Here is a 19,075-nt window from a genome sequence, read left to right as displayed (position 1 = left end):
AACGGCGGAAGCTGTTCTTGGTCATTGATTCTTGAAGGGAGAGGGAGTTATAGATTTATTATGCATTTCACCCACTTCGGCCTTAAAACATTTACAATACATTGATAGGAGATTTTCTCATGAGCCTGGAAGAAAAACACTGATTATAACAGAAATGAAAATTTTGTACATAGGATAACTAAAAAAGAGTGGATGTCCTAGGGAAAGTCGTTCCACACGAGCTTGCGTCAGGACCACATTTGTTGCTACAATTTTTTTTTCTGTTCCTATAATTCATGTACTTTGTTCTCCTGCCATTATTGTTTCATCCCTTTGTCTCATGGATATACATCAAAATTATATCAACTTCCATTACAGTTTTAACAAAGAAAACAAATATGATGTCAAAAAAAAAAATACAATTACTAAAGTCATCTATAGGTAATTTAAATTGTTTTTACCAAGATTCTAAAAACGATCCTATAATTGTAGATGATGAATCAAGGAATACAAATAAGTTTCCTATCTCGGCATATTAAACAGTCTAACTATATCATATTCACATTTGAATTCTCGGATCTAGATCGATTTATTGTCTTTTCCAAAAACTTAATAGACATTATCCGAAGGCTTAATGAAATTAAAAATAGAATACAAATAAGTTCTACATCACATAAAATTAGACAAACCTATACTTCGATTGCTTTAGTAGTTTCTGGTTTTAGTTTTTGGGTTTTAGATAGTTAAATATTGGTTTTTCATTTTTAAACTGTGTTTTCGACTTTCATATTTTGGTTTTAGTTTTGGTTTATATATTTACTGTTTGGTTTAAATTTTTTATTAAATTTAGATTTTTACTGTTTTTAATATTCTGTATTTTATTGGTTTTACAAAAAGAGAAATTTTCTAAGATAGCTCTTTTTAATTTTTTTCCACCAAAAAGAATATCCAAAGAGGAAAATGATCAAAAAAGTTTTTTTATTAAATGGTAAATATACACTCATATGACTAACTAATCTAGACTTAAAGAAAGAATATACATTACTAAATGTTGATATATATTATATTAATATAAAAAAATATCACAAGTATAAACGGAATGTTACAAGCACTTTTTAAAATCTCAAAGACATTGATTATGGTTTACCCCTTATAAATTGATAAAATAATATAAAAAACTGATTTCTCAATTTTTTTAGGATCTTTGGTTAAAATCTTCATTGATTGTTACGAAGGTTTTTGATTCCCTTAAATCATTTTTTTCAGAAATCTTAATGGGATAATACAAGGGTTAATTTGTGTAATACAAAAAGAAATTAAATAAATAACTATATGCTTAGGATTTTTTGGTTAAAATCTTAATTGATTATTACAAAGGTTTTTGATTCCCTTAAATCATTTTTTTCAGAAACCTTAATGGGATAATACAAGGGATAATTTGTGTAATACAAAAAGAAATTAAATAAATAACTATATGCTATATATTATTATAATAGTATTCTATTTTTATATACACATAGAACAGTTTATGTGAATATAATATATAACAGAGAGAGAGAGAGAGAGAGAGAGAGAGAGAGAGAGAGAGAGAGAGAGAGAGAGAGAGAGAGAGAGAGAGAGAGAGAGAGAGAGAGAGAGAGAGAGAGAGAGAGAGAGAGAGAGAGAGAGAGAGAGAGAGAGAGAGAGTACATTTGTATTCTATATGTTCAAAGTAAAATAGAATTCAACAAAATTATGTTTTTTTTGATCAAACAACAAAATTATGTCTAATTTGAAATTGAAACTAAACTATACTATACAAATATGTAGTATATTATAGATTTAAAAAACTAATATATAGAGTGTGGTATAAAATTGTATATATATATATATATCTATTTAAAATTTACAGAGCATATTATGTGTAAAAAAATCTATCTTTTTAATATGTGAAATGCAAAAGTAAATAATTGTGTTAATACAAAACTAAAGTAGTTACATTAGATGGGGAAGACATGCTAACTACAAAGAAAATAAAAGAAAAAAATAACAAAAATTAACACTGCATATAGGGTGATTTAGCAATAATTATATAATGTATAGGCTATACTCTAACCATTACGTTGTTATGTATATTTGGTAAATTGAAGTTTTTTTTGGTTATACAATGAAATTTCGATAATACAATGGTTTTTGAAAAACAAAAACCAAAATTCCTTCTAAAACTAAAAAACGAGCAACACTTTAAACCAAAATACTGTTACAAAATTGTTAAAAAAATTAGATACATACTCAAACAGAACAATTGACATAATAGTATAAAATGTAAAAAATTTAAAACTAAAAATATAAACCACGCTTTAAAAATTAGATACATACTCAAACAAACAAATTGCATTATACAAAATATAAACTCTTAAAAATTAAAATATATAATCCGCGTGTAGTGCGGAGAAAATTTCTAGTACATATAAAAAATAGTGAAGACACCTCTTTAGTTTACTTTATTTGGCTTTAAATTTAAAAGGAAATAATTTGATGTTTTAATATAGAACCATATGACAATATCCACGTGGTCTGAACCGACCACTTCAAACCCCCCCAAAAGCCCTACAATATTTCAATCTAATAAATCAACGAAAATTAATATTTTTCTACTCTATAATATAATTCTTGGTATAAATACACTGCTACACACACACTCATTATAGAGACATCTAGACTTCACTTACACATTCTAAGAACTTTAGACCTTTACCAAAACCAGAGAAGATCAAGAAGAAGAAGAAATACATGGAGAGATCACCATACTACGGTTCATCGTACCTAGACTACCTTTCTCTCCCAGACCCACATGTCTGTTTTTTCTTCATGGTTGTCTTCTTTGTATTGTCTCTCACATGGTACTTGAACTACGAGTCCGTCCTCGAAGACACCATGAACCAGCTCAAGCTCGTCTTCATGCTCTCCCCTCTCTTCCTCCTCCTCCTCCTCCACATCTTCTCAGGCGGCCTTTCCTTCTACGTCCCCTGGCCTGAACAAGACTCCATCCACCGTGCTGGTTCTTCTCCTTGGGGAGTAGCAACAGTTCTCGTGATCATCTTGTTCATGGTCTCGTACCAGTCAGACATCCATGAGATGTGGTTCCCCTTTGGGGCTAGGTAGATCGATCAACCTAAAATTTTCCTTAAAACATATGACCCGCTTGAGATATGGAACATCCATGTAAAATCTAGTCTCATGTGAGATGTTAAAGTATGTGTACGAGTGAAACTTTTGCCGAAGATCTTTCAAGTCTTATCAGAGTGTCTTCATGTAGATAAAATTAAGTGTCTCAACGTGTGTATATTCTACATGTATTCAAAAAATTCCCTTTATAAAATGAGATGTAGATTAAAAATACTGTTGCAATAGAAAAGTTTTGTGGATGAATGGATGCATGAGCTAAACTCCTAAAATGAATATTACGGTGCCTCATGTATCTACACTGACTCAGAGCACCATTAACCCAACGACCCATAATGGGGTGTTTAAATTTTTTTCTTTTTCCTGATTAAAAAAAAAAAATTAAAAAATGGATTAATCGCGGACTGCCATGTGTCAGTAGGATTCGTGAATAGTGTAAACAACGGTGTTTAAATAGGCTACAGAATAACTGATGTTTAAAATTTTGTAGATCCCACTTTGGAACCTACTTACTATTATATTATTTTTTTGTTAAACATCTCCTATAAACATTTGGGTTAATGGTGCTCTGAGACAACTAGCGGTTCTTCTGGTCATCTTTTGACAAGTGGGAGTTTGTTATTGTCTACGTAAATATTTTCCGGGATTTCTTCACCTTTTTTTATTTGTTAAGAAATTAGAAAAACTTTTGCGATTGCTTTATGAACGTTGCTTTGTTTTGGTTATAGAAAAAGAGTAATTTTGAAATTTTGATAAAAAAATCGATCACTATAATAATGCCAAAGTGATATCTTTTATTTTCAAGTTTGTTTTGATAAAAAAGATACCGACATGTATATTTGTACTAACAATTCTCACCACTACTTTATAAAGTTAGGGGTACATTCTAGAGTATGAATTCATGAATACTCAGGATTGAAAGCGACATTTGTCCACTATAATTCTGCCAGATTTTCAAATCGAGCGTCGTTCTTAGCTGATAGAAACTAGCTAGATGATTGATCCACGTTATGTGTGAGATTGTAATAATAATTTAGTAGTTCTGAAATGCAACTTTAATATAAGTTGCAAGTTTTTTTTACAGAACAAACAAGTATAAATGTAAAAACTTTAGAAAGTAAAACAAGTATATTTGGAACTTACTACTTCCTAGTACCTATATATATATTGATGAAGTTATAAAAGTTGTTATGTGATTCTTAGCGATTAAAAAATCAACAAAGTTATACTCGAACTAATAATAATTTTTGGATTTATATGTTTTTTCCTTTTTTTTGAAAGACACATCAGATATCATGTGTTAAAGGTTGAATAACGTTACTTTACCGCCACGAGTCATGGATGTCTTATTCCTATACGCCGTTTAGAACATTTAAAATTATTATATTTTCGATTCTAACAATACACCTTCAACATACAAAATAACTTGAAAATGCACCCAATAGAGATTCGAATATGCGATATTAATCTTCTCTTTTTTTGAACATTAGTGCGACGTTAATCTTATTAACAAAGTTGTTCACTTTCTGTTTAAAAACGGTGATAATATTTTGAAAATATAATAATTTTAATGTCACTCTTACGGTCTTACCTCTCGTCTCCATTACCAGTAGTATATATTTAAAAGCCATGATTTTCATTAAAATAAAATACATTTTAGAACTGTCGCTATTATTCAATAAACGAAACTGTTCACAATTCCATTAAAGAGACCAACCTCGCATATTGAATCCTTTTCGGTGCTTCTCTAAGTTATTTTGAATGGTGAAAGTTTGTTGTAAGACTCGAAAAAGAGCTAGAGATTTGAATCTGGAGTTGGAATGACATCAATGATAAAATTTGTTTGTGAATGTTTTTTCTCTATGATCCTGAAAATCAGAAAAACATAATTGAGCCAACGTTGATGTAAATTGCTTTAATCCATTCAACAATGAAAAAGAGAAGTAAATCACATCAACGCTGCACTCAATGATGTTCGTACAAATCCAGGAAAAAAACCCTTTCTTGCTATGTTTAATCACCATGGAACTACATGTAGTTTATAAGACATTGTCTGAAAGCAGTACAATTCATGTGTTGTACTACTGTGTACGATTAACGAGCCGTGCTATATCGTATTTTTGAGGTTGCTGATTTGTAAGTTTTTAAATTATAGTTAGCTAAATTTTAAAAATATTTTCCATGTGACTAATGTAATGAAAAACATTATTAATGTATTCTTAATTATTTAACCCAAGTTTCTGTATGTACGACTAAACATCGGTGTTCTGGTGTGTTGTACTGCAGCAAAGCACAGCTTTATATACGTACTACATGAGACGACTATCTCGACTGCAACGACGTCGTTCGCCACTTTTTTTATTTCTTTTCCTTACAGAAGTTTAATTACTTTGTTGACGCTCTTCTCATTTATATATGTGTGTATGATTACAATCTGAGAAGCGAGAAAAAATTAATAATGGACATGCTTAACCTTAATATAGTAAAACAAAATCAAATGGAGATAAACAATTGTGGAAAAGCAGAAATACAACTTATTAAGTATAATCAACACGTAAATTTGATCACTTGACGATGCATTAAGCAAAACCGTATTAGTTGACCCGTCTACAGTCTCTACGGATCTCTCCATCGTTTCCTGTGAGAACCCTTACATTGCCCATCTTGATCATTGATTTCGCAAAAGCTTTATAGAATTTACGTTGGCTCTTTGCAAAACGATTCACCAAAGACATAGTAGGTGCTCCTTTCGAAGAGAACAAGATTTGATCTGATTCAATGACCCCACGGTTGTTTTGAAGGTTCTTGAAATAGTCGTTATCAAATGAGTCCGGGCTTGTAGGATCAAGATTGACCCTCGCGGTGAGACTTCTGCCTTGCGGACATTTTCGTCGCAGTGTTCTTAAGAATTTTGGTTCAATGCTAGGATCGGACTGTCCATTGTTACCAGTAAAATTGTGTAGACGATTTGCTATTACTCCACACTGAACCCTCCCGAAGGTGTGAGCACCTGCACATTTATTATGATTCATAATTCGTAATGATAATATTGAAACAAAATACTATTGAGATCCCTGGTCAAAAGTTTAATCATACATCTGCAAGATGACCAATATTTTTGGTCTCAACGAAGATTCAAGACGGGAATGTAAAGATTACCAGATAAAGCGACAAGATCGGTAGTGTCAAGATTATGTACGGAGAATTTCGAAGTAAGTATCTCCATCGAGTCAGGTCCTAGTGGAAGTGCAGCCACGGCGTCCCCACGGTTAGCCGTGCGACCATCTCTTCTTCCTAACAATACGTCCCATGACGGCCCTCCCGCCTTAAAGGATACAAATATAATTTTCTTAAAAAAATATATATGTAATATACAATATAGTGTTTTCATTATTGTACTATAGTGTCTTCATAGTATTTTAACACTAGTTCAACCACTAAGTTATATATCTTGCTCATGTTTCATAGAATTTAGCTACAACATAAAATTTTCAAAGAGTTATTTTATTACCAGTGAGACAGAGATTTCAGCTGCAATAGCGAGGATATCGGCACAAGAGACGACTCCAGGGCATACATTCTCCAGTGCGGTTTTGATATCATCGATCACTTCGAAACCGTCAAGAGAACCAGCGTTTTGGAAAGCTTCCTTTTCACCCTCTACTCCATCCACAGGAGCAGCGTCCAATAGTACCGAACCATCGCAGCCCTGTGTTTCACGAGGTCAATGTTTTATGCATATTTTATTTTTCAAATGATATAATTACATTATCAAAATAATCATAATTATGTTTTTTGACAAACTAATGTCTAGTCTACACTTTTCTTGCTTAATGATTAAAGTAAAAGAAACCAAAAAGACATATTTTAATTTTGGGTTTAGGAAGACCGATACTCATAATTAATGAAACTAAGGTCAGTATACGGATAATATCGTCAAACTTATGATCAAACATCAAATTTTAGATTTGATCTTTGGAAACCAGCTCAAAATAACTCTTAGTCGTAATAATATGTCATTCGAATTTTATGAAGATTGGTGATGCAAATTCTAAATTTCAACTCTACTTCTGTTTGAAGTCCACCGAACCCTTTACAACGATCATAAAGCTGCACATATGGTTTAGATTCAACATGATTAACAATATCATGCACATTATATCGATTGCTAGGTTTTTTATTATATTAAACAAAAACAAATCACATAGCAGTGACAGTCGTGAAAGACGCATGACTTTAGCAGTGAATATATGCTAATTAATGAATAGAAATAGATCTTACGTTCACAAAACAGTCGTGAAAGTGAAGACGCATGACTTTAGCAGTGAGTCTAACGTCGGTACGGCTAGCTCGTTGGATCAGACGCCGAGCGATGATTGTGACATTAGGGCAGCTCTCGGAGTAAAAATCGGAGCTAAGTTGAGCATTACCCAAAACACCAAACATCAAAAGCGAGAGCAAAAGTAAGGGGATATTAATATTGCTTAGACCCATTCTTCTGTCGCTCTATGTTAATTAGTCAAACAGAGCGATAGAAAGAATAAGCTTAGAGGATATTGTGGATTGATGTTAAAAAGAGTGACGCCTTTTATAAAGAGCTTATACCTAACGATGGAAGAAATTTTATACATATTCTAGGAAAGTTACAAAACATTTCAGTGCGGTATAGACTTTCTAATTTTATTTTGTGACACATAATAAAATATGATGATTAGCATCTCTGACTACAATTTGGTGCAGTTGTAAAGTATACAAATACAACGAATTTGAGTATATCAAAAAAAAAATTGAGAACAAAGTAGATCAAGTTGAATCTTTAAAAATGTGACACCATTATTTGTGAGTTTTTTTTTAAGTTTGAAAAGCCTAGGTTAAAATCTCTTATTTGAAATATTTTGATTAAAAAAATTGAAGCTTTTGAAAAACACAAATAAAATATAATTTTTTAAAACATAGAATAAAATATAAAGATATATACAGTAAAACCTCTATAAATTAATAATATTGAGACTTTGAAATTTTGTTAATTTAAAGAGATATTAATTTACAAAAGTTTTCTTATTTAATTTTTTTTTTCTATTTTTATTATGTTTATATATAAAATATGAAATATTTGATTTTATCGTATGTACATTATTCAAATTTTAGAAATTTCATGACTTTCATATTGTTTTATTATCTTATTTGGTGTATAGTTTTATGTTTTATATGATTGTTAAATGGTTTTCGATATAATTTTACTAACTATTATCAAAATATATTAAAATGTTAAGAAAAATAAAGATATTTTCACTGTGAATATAAAATGAATAATATAATGTTTATTTTTTACTTATATAAAATTATATATAGATAGATTATTAATTTATGATTTTAATGAGACTATATATTTACATGGAAGTTATAAAAATATTATTATTTTATTATTTTATCGATTTATGTCATATTTTACACCGGTCCAAGTTGGAACCGGTAAAATTTATTAATTTATAGAGATTATTAATTTATGGAGCATTAATTTATAGGAGTTTTTACTCTACATAGATTATTGTTGAGTGCCGGCTGATGGCCTTGGGAGCAGGTCAATAAAAGAGCCATATCAATTTACGTCATGAAAGGAAAGGAAATAACTAAGGATGGCTAAAAATGGACAAAAAAACTGAGTAACGGTACATAACAATTGACTTGACGATAATTAGGTATATATAATCAACGAACGTACATGTGTACTGTGTGTTTTGACCTTGTTAGTTACAGTTTTCTTCTTTATTTTATGTTTTAAAATCGATGAAGTAAAATTAATTAGTATTCAGTATCAAAGGAAAAACATCAAGTTAACGATTATTAATGCATATAAGAATCATGTGAATGTTAAATGTTTACTGACTCATGTAGGAATGGTTGAATCTTTCACTCGGCGGCTCATGCCACATAAAAATGATTTATTCTTCCGCGTATGAATTGAGTATGCTGTTGAATCCGTCTAATTGAATCATCATTGGTGTACGTAAATGTAATTAAATAATAGAAACATTGAATCGGTCTAATGAAACCTAATAAGCTGTGATGTTTTTAAGCCATCACTGGTTTAATAAAATAATGGAAACATGTGATTAGAGATATGGCAGCGGAGATGAGTGGTTATTATATGCATGCAGTGTTCTAAAAATCGGTTGGCTCTTATACGCCCGCCTAATCGGTAAATCTTGTATGAACGAAACGATTTTTTCAAACTGATTTTTTTTTAAAAAAGATTGGTCTAGACATATAAAAAATCAGTTTAGACGACCGCCTAAACAATAATATTCTATAAAACGCATAATCACCGCTTACAACATTGTATTGTATGCAAGTAATTAATACCTATTATACTTTGCAAATAGAAATTACAAAAGGAAAAGAAAAACATAATACATTACCAAGTAGAAAAGTGTAGTCCAGAATACCTTTTTTAAGACACAATTTACTTTCATTAATCTTTAAATTTTTTAACTACAATAACTAAATTGAATTTTTCATACTATTAAAACTACAACAATATAAAACGCATTCAAGCTTCTGTGTTTTCTGCATTTTTCTTGCAAAAAGTTTCAATTATGTGATTTTTAAATATAAATTGTTAGATATATAGTGTTATAAGAGCATCATTAGCAGAAAGTCTCTCAAAGGGAATTTCTAAAGAATATTATGTATTGTTATCAACACATAAGCAACCAAAGAGAACCAATCCATTAAACAATAACTTTCCGAGCATAGACGCTTCGATAACTTCATGACTATCGGCACCGATCAATTTAATCTCCAGCATAATCAGGAGTGAAGCACTGGATACTCTTACCGACAAAATTTCGCTGGATGTCGACCCGGTGATGCCTCCTGCTTGGATATCTCCCTCGAGGTTACATGGATTGAAAAGGATTTGTACCTATCGGGTTTTCTTTGCCGTGGGATCATGTACAGGTCGTGCTGACGATGGTGGCACAGACGGCGGTTAAAAGCAATCGTCGTCGTCAAAGGACGCTGCAAACTTAACGATTCATGGGATGAAGTTTACTAAATTCACCGGTATAGCATCTCAACTGAAGATGTTAACTCGAGACCTGAACCGGATCCGAGAAGGGATGGATTTGTGGTATCTGGGTTGAGTTTCAGTTTCTACGATGGAAAGAGTCAACTTTAACAAGAGAACGGTAATGATGAACTTAGCCATTGTTGAAAAACATCTAATGGTCTGCTTTCTTTTGTCCCCTTCAGTATGGAGAACATTTATAGAAAATTTGAACTTTCCTGTGTGTGAATTTTGTTTTATTTTTTTATGTTCTAATCAACCTACAGATTCCTTTTTGAGAGTTTTCTTAGTTTTTAAAACATTCTTGATTTGACTTCAGGATAGGTTGGTAGGGAAGAAGTTGATTTCAAACCCGATGCAAGTAACGCATAGAAACAAAGATTCTCTTTTTTTTTTTTTGGGTTACGTATTTTAAGTTTGAGGATTCTTTCTTTCTTGGAGTCATTCTATTACGAAGGTATAGCTAGTGTCTAATAAAGAATTTGATAACCTTAAAGAAAAGTTGATGTGGGAAGGAAGCAGTTTTGTCATGCTAAGTAATGAAATTGTAGCTTCTTCTTTCTCCATTTGGTTTTATTATACCGAAAAATTCATGATTTGTGATCTCTTTCAGGTTCCAATGAACAAAAATTCCTTGAAGCTTCAGTGTCTTATGTCTGTGGAAACCCAATCATGAGTGGAAAAAATATGATAAGCTGAAAATGAAACTAAATGTTTGTATTTTTTTGAGCTTCATTCATCTTGTTATATATAACTTGGATCTGATTTATGACTGTTCTCTTGGTTCTGTAGATGGACGAAAGTAAAATTGTGTTGGAGGGTCCAAGATGCAGTCTTCATAGTAATAAAAAGGTAAAAGTTATAAGAAGAATGTCAAGGTATATTCCTTAGGATACTTCATTATGTTTTTTTTCAACTACCTTCATTATGTTCTTAAGACTTTATACTTATGTTCTCATAACAGAAGTTTTATTGGTTGGATTCCGGATTATGCTGGTTTACAGTGATCTGCCGTAGATTCTTTTAAATTTATCTTGTGGAATATACCAGCCACTGTTGTTGCGTTCATACTGTGAGTGTCGGTTTTGTTCCCCTCTCAAATTTCAAATCACTTGATCTCAAATGCCTTAAATTGTTTATTTTTTCAATTGGTGTTCTCCAAATTTTTCTTCCTTGATGACCTTACAGGTTTTGAAATCACGTCTTGCTCGAGGTAAAACCTCCTTTGACTCTTCTTTTATGGTTTAGTAGATTTTTCTTCCTTGATGACCTTAAGGGTTTTGAAATCACGTCTTGCTCGAGGTAAAACCTCCTTTGACTCTTCTTTTATGGTTTAGTGGATGTAATACTCGTAATGGTTCAAGTTTTCTTGCAATACTTGTAAAGCTAAAACCAAATGTGCAGCTTATTACAAAACCATAAATTTTAATTTGGTTAGCTGTGGTGCCTGCAATTGTATATCCAGTGCTATCACTCACCAAGCTGATCATCAAGGACTTCTTATTTTTGAAGGTATAATATTGGTCCTCTCAGATCAGTTTTTGATCCGGAAAAACAAGAGATTGTACTCATGATAAGGAGTGTCGAGATGATGATGACAACATCGAAGAGTTCTCTTTTCCAGAGGGTAAAATTATATTTGAGTTTTGCTTCTCTTTACCATGTTATGTGTGAGATGAATTTTGTGAAAACTTTACTTCTCTAAAGAAAGTAATTAGTCATTTTTCATTATTCGGTTTAGAGTTCAATCTCTTATAATAGCAACAAAATGAGATAATTTTTCTACCCAAATAATATATAATGTGAATCGAAAAGTTGGTCCGAGATGGATGAAACATAGTTTTTAGGAAAAATGATAGGCAACTACCTAAAGTATCGGTCACCACATGGCTGACCATGCAAAGTAAAGAAATGCCCACTTAACTACACGAAGTAAATGTTATGCATACTATCATCCCTGAACTTTATGTTGTTATGTAGCCAACATCATTAGCTTAATTTAATTAGTCAGAAATCGCCACGTGGACGTCAAAGATGGTAACACCGTATGATTAGCTGTTTGGTTAGTTCTAAAACTGACCCACCTGACCCAAATTAAAATAAAAACCAACCTAGTCGTTTGTTCTCTTCATCTCCATTACTACAACCCCGTTTTCCCACCTTCTGATGCTTCAATTCCATATGAAAGAAATTGACAGTGACAATTAGTTCACTTATCTGTTTCTTCTTTTCAAGGGTTTCATCTCGTGCTTCAAGCAAAGCCCTCTTTGGCCAACCATTAACTTCTTCTTCATCAAGCCACTCGCAGTAAGAACAATGCTTATTCCTTTCTTCCTTATGAAACAACAAAACATGTTACAACTGATATCACTCAAATTAGCCTATAAGTGATTTGTACTCTCTCAAATAAGAGGCCGAGTTGCAGTACTTAGGGATCGAATTCACAGGGAGCTAAGGCACACACTAGATCTACGTACTAGTTATGTGGTTAAGCTAGGCAAACAGGTTTTAAATGTGAATAGCAAGGTTGTGAACAAGTAATTGTTCAGTTGATTGATTGAGGTTTTAAGACATATGGAAAGCGTTAGACTTAGGGTTTCTATTCAGACAATCAGGATTATAGAGATATAAATACTAAGAATATATTGGATATTCTAGAACTCAAACAATAAGAATAGTCTATCAACTTCCGTATTTTTAAGCTATCTATTGCCGGATCTAGGACCTCAGATGTCGCTTGTTGGTCCTAAGAAAGTGTCCATCGATTCCAACAATGGGGTGTCGATCGATACACCTTTCAGCCCAACGATCGATACAACTAATAAGTTGTCGATCGATGAACCTTCCAGGGAGCGTTACACACGGACTTGACGTGTTCACTAGGTTTAACTAAATTAGCTTCCGCTTGTTTCTAGCAATCCTAGCACAATCTAAAGTAATTCAGAAAGAGAACCAAACTTCCGCTTGCGCCCTAATATTTATAGGCAAGGTTCTAGTTAGATACTCTAGAACACATGCATTAAGAATAGTTTAATTGATGGATATCCTAATACTTAGCAATTCTATATTTTGGGCTAATCCGTCATGAATATCTAAAAAATCTAACAAGGACAACTACTCAGACATGACTAGACAATCTCTGGGTCGATCGATTATCATCCTCTATCATCGATCGCTAGGCTGGTCGATGGCCAGCTACGATTCTTTATCATTTTATTTTCAAAATGCACCAAAATCACCATGTTCCTCCAAATCACTCCAAAACCTAAAAACATACTGAAAAGACTTCAAAACAACTGTAATGTATCTAAAAACACTTATATACCATGGCTAAAAATGAGTAAAATCCATGGTATATCAACAACCCATCTCATTACTGGTAAAACATCCCAAAAATAATTTGTTTGATATAACCTTCTATAATTCGCACCCAAAGAACCTTCGGCCTAAATTCTTTTATGTCCAAGCCGTGAAATTTTTTTATGGCAACCGACAAGCACAAAATTTGCGACCACCATAACCTTTGTTCCTACTGTTTCTTGATGACCCTAATTTTAGATCTATCTATCAAACAACCGGTCAATTACTCACATCTCATCTCACAATCGAGCAAAAACAAAACATCTCTGTAACGGGTTCAGTGAATCTTAGCTGTTTAGCTCTATGGAATGGTGTCTCTTCACTTTGATTTGTTTTGATTTTGGGTCTCTGGTTTTCTTCGATGTTGAGGATGAAGAAGAATGAAGCAACCGGTTCAGATCATATTTGATTGGGTTGTGTCGGATTTTTTTTTAAAAAAATTGGGTTGATGTCGGGTTTTAAATGTGGCCCAATAACACTCTTCTCTTAAAAATGGGCTGAGTTTTATTTTAATTTGGGTCATGTGGGTCGGTTTTAAACTAATCAAATGGCTAATCACACGGTGTTACCATCTCCGACGTCCATGTGACGATTTCCTACTAATTAAATTAAGCTAATGATGTTGGCTACATAACAACACAAAGTTCAGGGATGTTAGCATGCATACCATATACTTCGTGTAGTTGAGTGTGTATTTCTTTACTTTGCACGGTCAGCCATGTGGTGGCCAATATTTCAGGTAGCTTGCTATTACTTTTCCTAATACTATATTCTATTTTATAGTACTTCATGAGTCTCCCCTGATAATATACATGATTGCAAGAGAAATTTTTACACGATTGTGAATCATACTTTTTTCTTTGCAAAAAGGTTTACCGTGAATCATACATTTGATACCAAAGATGATACGAAAGTTTTATCGGCATATCTGCATAAGAACAATATGTTTTTCGTAATGACGTAAATACGAGCAATATGCTGATAAAACTTCAAGCAAAAGACACAAAAAGAAATTCAACTATTAAAAAATACAATACAAGAGCTTCAACTAAAGAAAATACAAAACAAAACAAAACAAAACAAAAAAATATCAAAAGAGAGCCAAATAATATTATAGAAAGTTTGTGAAGAGAGAATGAATAGAATATGGTAATGGGAATAATTTATACAACAAAGTAAAATATAAATAGTGTAATAATTTAATGGATTTATTGTTGTTTATAAAATTAAAAACCAAATAAATAAAATAAACACCTTCTATGTATCTGAGTTTTGATATTTATTTTAATGTGTTTTGCATTTCAATTAATATATTTTATCTTAAAATTAAAAGTAGAAAAACATAAATGATAAAACTATTGTACAAACTAAGGGTGGGCAAAAAAACCGAACCGAACCGAGTCAAACCGAACCAACCGAATCGAAACCGATTCAACCCGAACCAAAGTCTATTTCAAATCATTCGGTTGAAGATTTCTCTAATCTGAATGGTTCGGTTTGGTTCGGTTTTAAACCGAACCGAACCGAGAAACTGATGTATTTTGTAATTATTTAAATTAAATATATTAGTAATACCAATATACTAAAATTCTAATACTAAATCACATATTTTCTATTTTTCATTCATTAACATATATTCTTCTAACCTAATATGTAATCATCAAAATATTTGATTTTTTAAAAAATAGAAAATTTGTATTCTTATATTCTTATATATGTAAACATGGATGTTAAATCTAAACCTAAAACGTAAAGCAAATTTTATTAAAAACAAAAGTTCTTCTCCATGGCGTCTCTTTCCTCTACGTCTCATGCATATTTTTCCTGCATCTAGATCTTTTTTGTGGTGTCAATTCTAAATAATGGAATCATGGGTTTAGAGTAGTAAAGATATAAATAAATACTCGTATAGTTTGTGTATTGACATATACTAGTTATTGATTTGTTGCATGCTTTTTGATGATATCACATAGAAGATGATTCATTGCAGATTTTTTTTAATTTTAATGATATAAAAGACATTTCTAATGATGTTTGTTTTTTTTACTTTAGTTAACTTTCATTTGTTTTAATTCTTATATACTTTTTGTGACTTTTTTAAAGGTTTTTGTTTAAGTTTTATACTGAATTTAGTTTACATAGTTTATGTTTACATAATTTATGTTTTAAAACATATATTTTCTTAAAAAATTAAACTAAGAAGGACCTAATTAAACCAATCCAAAAAACAAACCGAACCGAATATAAACCAAACCGAACCAAACAAACTATGGTTTACTTCAGTTGGGAAAATACTAGAGCCGAACTAACTAAACCGAACCGAACTCGAACCGAACCGAAAAAATAACCGAAGTGCCCACCCCTAGTACAAACAAATTTTTGAACTAATGAAAAATAAACAAAAAATATTTATTTATTAAAAATATTATAAATTCTGTAAATATAAATGAAATGTTATCTATTTAAAATACAAGAAAACTAATTTGTAAAATATTTATACTAAATTAGCTATTATTTGAAATATTATGTTATAGTTTCAAAATATAAATTAAATTAAATTAAAAAATAAATTATTTGATTAAAAAGAAAATGTAAAATTCCGCTGCGTAGCGCGGATAATTACTTCGTACCCTTCTTAAAGAGATGTCCATCATATATTTCCTACTGTTTCATTTTTTATTTTATTTTTGCTCAGAAACGTCTCTAAAAAGGGGGTTTTTGCAGAATTGACCCATAACTTAAAGTCAAACACAAAACTAACCTCTTTTTTTTTTGAAAATTGGTTTTGCCCTATTCACCCCACAAGTTCATATAATTTACGAAAATGCCATCAATTTTTTTTTTCTTTTTTTTTTCGAAAATGACATTTTTACTCTCTCACCCTCATCATCTTCAAGTAATTACAAGATTGCCATTGTCATCAATACCACAACCACCATGAACAACCAATTTGAAGCTCTTAATGCTCCCAAAATCGATTTACCCTTCTTCTTTTTCCATTCTTGTGAACTAAACACAACATATCTCTCACTTTCTCTCCACAATGAGCTAAAAAAACCTAAGATTTTGATTCTAATTTTTTTATGGTTCATAGAGTCATAGAAGCTAACGATTTTGGGTGGGTTACTTTCGTTTGTAATTCTGTGTGCTTGGAGAAGCCTTATGTATGCTAAGGAACTTATCTCACCAATTTAAGGTATGACATCGAGTTTTTTTCCAGATCTGTTCGTCAGACGACTTACTTGGGAAGTCGTCTGGCTGTAGACAACTTACCTGGAAGTCGTCCAGACAACTTACCTGGAAGTCGTCTGGTCAACGCAGAGGTTATTTTTGCAATTGACTTTGAAATCTGTAACCTGAGACGACTGAAAGTTAAGTCGTCTGTTTTTGTTTGGTTTCAAAAAAAATTTCCAAAGAACCTAGACGACTTACATTTCAGTCGTCATAGGTTAGTTTTGCATTTGACTGGATAATTTCAGAAGTTTGACTTCCCCAGACGACTTACATTTCAGTCGTCTGGCGAAAATTAAAATAACAATATTTTTTAAAAAGTAGACGACTTACAGTTAAGTCGTCATAGGTTAGTTTTGCAATTGAAAAAAAAACTTCAAAATTTAATTATACAAAGACGACTTATAATTCAGTCGTCCACGAGACGACTTACTTGTAAGTCGTCCAGGATTTTTTTTCCGAGATTCTGGTCAAACCTCGTAAATCCTGGACGACTTACATTTCAGTCGTCTCGTGGACGACTGAATTATAAGTCGTCTGTATATAATTAAATCTTGAAGTTTTTTTTTCAATTGCAAAACTAACCTATGACGACTTAACTGTAAGTCGTCTACTTTTAAAAAAATATTGTTATTTTAATTTTCGCCAGACGACTGAAATGTAAGTCGTCTGGGGAAGTCAAACTTTTGAAATTATCCAGTCAAATGCAAAACTAACCTATGACGACTGAAATGTAAGTCGTCTAGCTTTTTTGGAGTTTTTTTTTTAGCCAAACAATAGTAGATGACTTATTTTTCAGTCGTCCGAAATAACAGATTTCAAAGTCAATTGCAAAAATAACCTCTGCGTTGACCAGACGACATATATTTTAGTCGTCTGGACTACTTAGATTGAAGTCGTCCGCTTCGATCTTTAATAAACTTTCGTTTTCTTTGTTCTAAGTTTGCTAATGTGTTTTATTTTGACTTTTTCAGATGATGCGTCAGTTACATGCAGTGTATGGAGAATGGTTGTTGAAAGATGGATGTTGGAATTTTGTGGTTGATCATTTCAAAGGAGCGAGAATGTTATTTTTGAATGAAGGTTCGACACATGCTGATCTTGTTGCAATGGCTCAAGAAGATTATAACCTGGACATGAACACAGAGTCTGTGGAGCTAACCTACTCATTACAACAGATGGCTCCAGACCTTCCTCCTATTCATGTTACAAGTGATAGACAAGTTCGGAACTTGCTCGAGATAACTAAAACGCATGAAGTACGTCTTTGTGTATCAAGCTTTAGCAAGATGAGAACGGTTTCAGAGGAAAGGGATGAAGCTGAGGAGGGGGATGAAGCTGAGGAGGGGGATGAAGCTGAGGAGGGGGATGAAGCTGAGGAGGGGGATGAAGCTGATGTGAGCGATGAAGATGAAGAGGGGGATGAAGCTGAGGAGGGGGATGAAGCTGAGGATCATGATGGGGAGGAGGATGCTGACATCCCTGTTGTCGTTGATGCTGAGGATTATAGTGAGTATGGAAAGGTTAAAGATGAGGATGAGGAAGAAGATGATGAAATCTGTTTTGATGATTACAAAGGGGCATATGGTTGTGAAGGAGAAGGATCATCTGCAGACAGAATCTATGTCAACCAGAGTTTTGCTAGTAAGGATGCACTGCTTTCAGAGTTACTGTTGACAGCGGTGAGGCGTAGGTTCTCCTTCAGAATATTCAAGTCAACGAAAACTCTGTTTGTGGCAACATGTCGTGTTAGTGGTTGTCAATGGAAGGTCCGAGCAAGTGTGAAACATGGGACTAAAACGTTTTGGGTAACCAAGTATTTGGCAACTCATACATGTTCCATCCCAGACAGAATCGCTCAGCGGAAACGTTGTACTCCGAAGTACATTGGTCGACTTTTCATAGATCGAGTGGGAATCATTGATGGGTTGAATCCGCAGCATATCAAAGATGCAATGAAGAACATGTTTGGCATGACACTTGATTACACCACTTCATACAGAGCATTGTTATATGCGCAAGAAATGGTGAGAGGATCAGCGGAAGACGGGTATGAGCGACTGCCTTCATATTTGGAGCAAATCAAGGCAGCAAATCCGGGTTCTATCACAGCTATAGAACTTGATTCTCTGAATAGATTTAAGTATCTATTTCTTGCTTTTGGAGCTTCGATCAGAGGATTTAAGTATCAGAGAAGGGTCATTGTGGTAGATGGGACTCACCTAAGTGGGAAGTATGGGGGTACTATGTTGGTTGCAGCCGCACAAGACG

The 19,075-nt window shown here is 32.6% G+C and overlaps 2 protein-coding genes and 1 long non-coding RNA gene across 3 annotated transcripts; 2 read left to right on the top strand and 1 right to left on the bottom strand.

Moving 5' to 3' along the window:
- The first annotated feature begins 2,654 nt into the window (after positions 1-2,654).
- On the top strand, positions 2,655-3,436 carry LOC106444067. The gene has a single exon (XM_013885594.3). The coding sequence runs from the start codon at positions 2,752-2,754 to the stop codon at positions 3,121-3,123; it is 372 nt and encodes a 123-aa protein (XP_013741048.1). The 5' UTR covers positions 2,655-2,751; the 3' UTR covers positions 3,124-3,436.
- A 303-nt stretch (positions 3,437-3,739) lies between these two features.
- Positions 3,740-7,713, bottom strand: LOC106444068 (peroxidase 58). Its single transcript, XM_013885596.3, has 4 exons — positions 7,426-7,713; positions 6,656-6,853; positions 6,304-6,469; positions 3,740-6,154 (listed from the first exon to the last, which is right to left on the bottom strand). Exons 1-4 carry the CDS (start codon positions 7,636-7,638, stop codon positions 5,739-5,741), a joined length of 993 nt encoding a protein of 330 aa, XP_013741050.1. The 5' UTR covers positions 7,639-7,713; the 3' UTR covers positions 3,740-5,738.
- Positions 7,714-8,773: 1,060 nt separating this feature from the next.
- On the top strand, positions 8,774-15,682 carry LOC111209363. The gene is made up of 3 exons (XR_002661013.2): positions 8,774-10,334; positions 10,827-10,926; positions 11,006-15,682. It is a non-coding gene; the product is annotated as an uncharacterized LOC111209363 (long non-coding RNA).
- Positions 15,683-19,075: the final 3,393 nt, after the last annotated feature.

Source organism: Brassica napus, chromosome C9 (assembly GCF_020379485.1).
Source record: "Brassica napus cultivar Da-Ae chromosome C9, Da-Ae, whole genome shotgun sequence".
Lineage (NCBI taxonomy): Eukaryota > Viridiplantae > Streptophyta > Magnoliopsida > Brassicales > Brassicaceae > Brassica > Brassica napus.
The sequence above is the reverse complement of the archived record's forward strand: the minus strand, read 5'-3'. Positions and strand labels throughout refer to the sequence as shown.

Bases quoted from the DNA above. Each gene is read 5' to 3' on its own strand.
- LOC106444067 (XM_013885594.3), top strand. From the start codon at position 2,752: ATGGAGAGATCACCATACTACGGTTCATCGTACCTAGACTACCTTTCT.
- LOC106444068 (XM_013885596.3), bottom strand. From the start codon at position 7,638: ATGGGTCTAAGCAATATTAATATCCCCTTACTTTTGCTCTCGCTTTTG. The intron at 6,854-7,425 runs GTAAGATCTATT...CGTGAAACACAG, and splicing joins TTCACGACTGTTTTGTGAAC to GGCTGCGATGGTTCGGTACT. The intron at 6,470-6,655 runs GTAATAAAATAA...GTATCCTTTAAG, and splicing joins CTGAAATCTCTGTCTCACTG to GCGGGAGGGCCGTCATGGGA.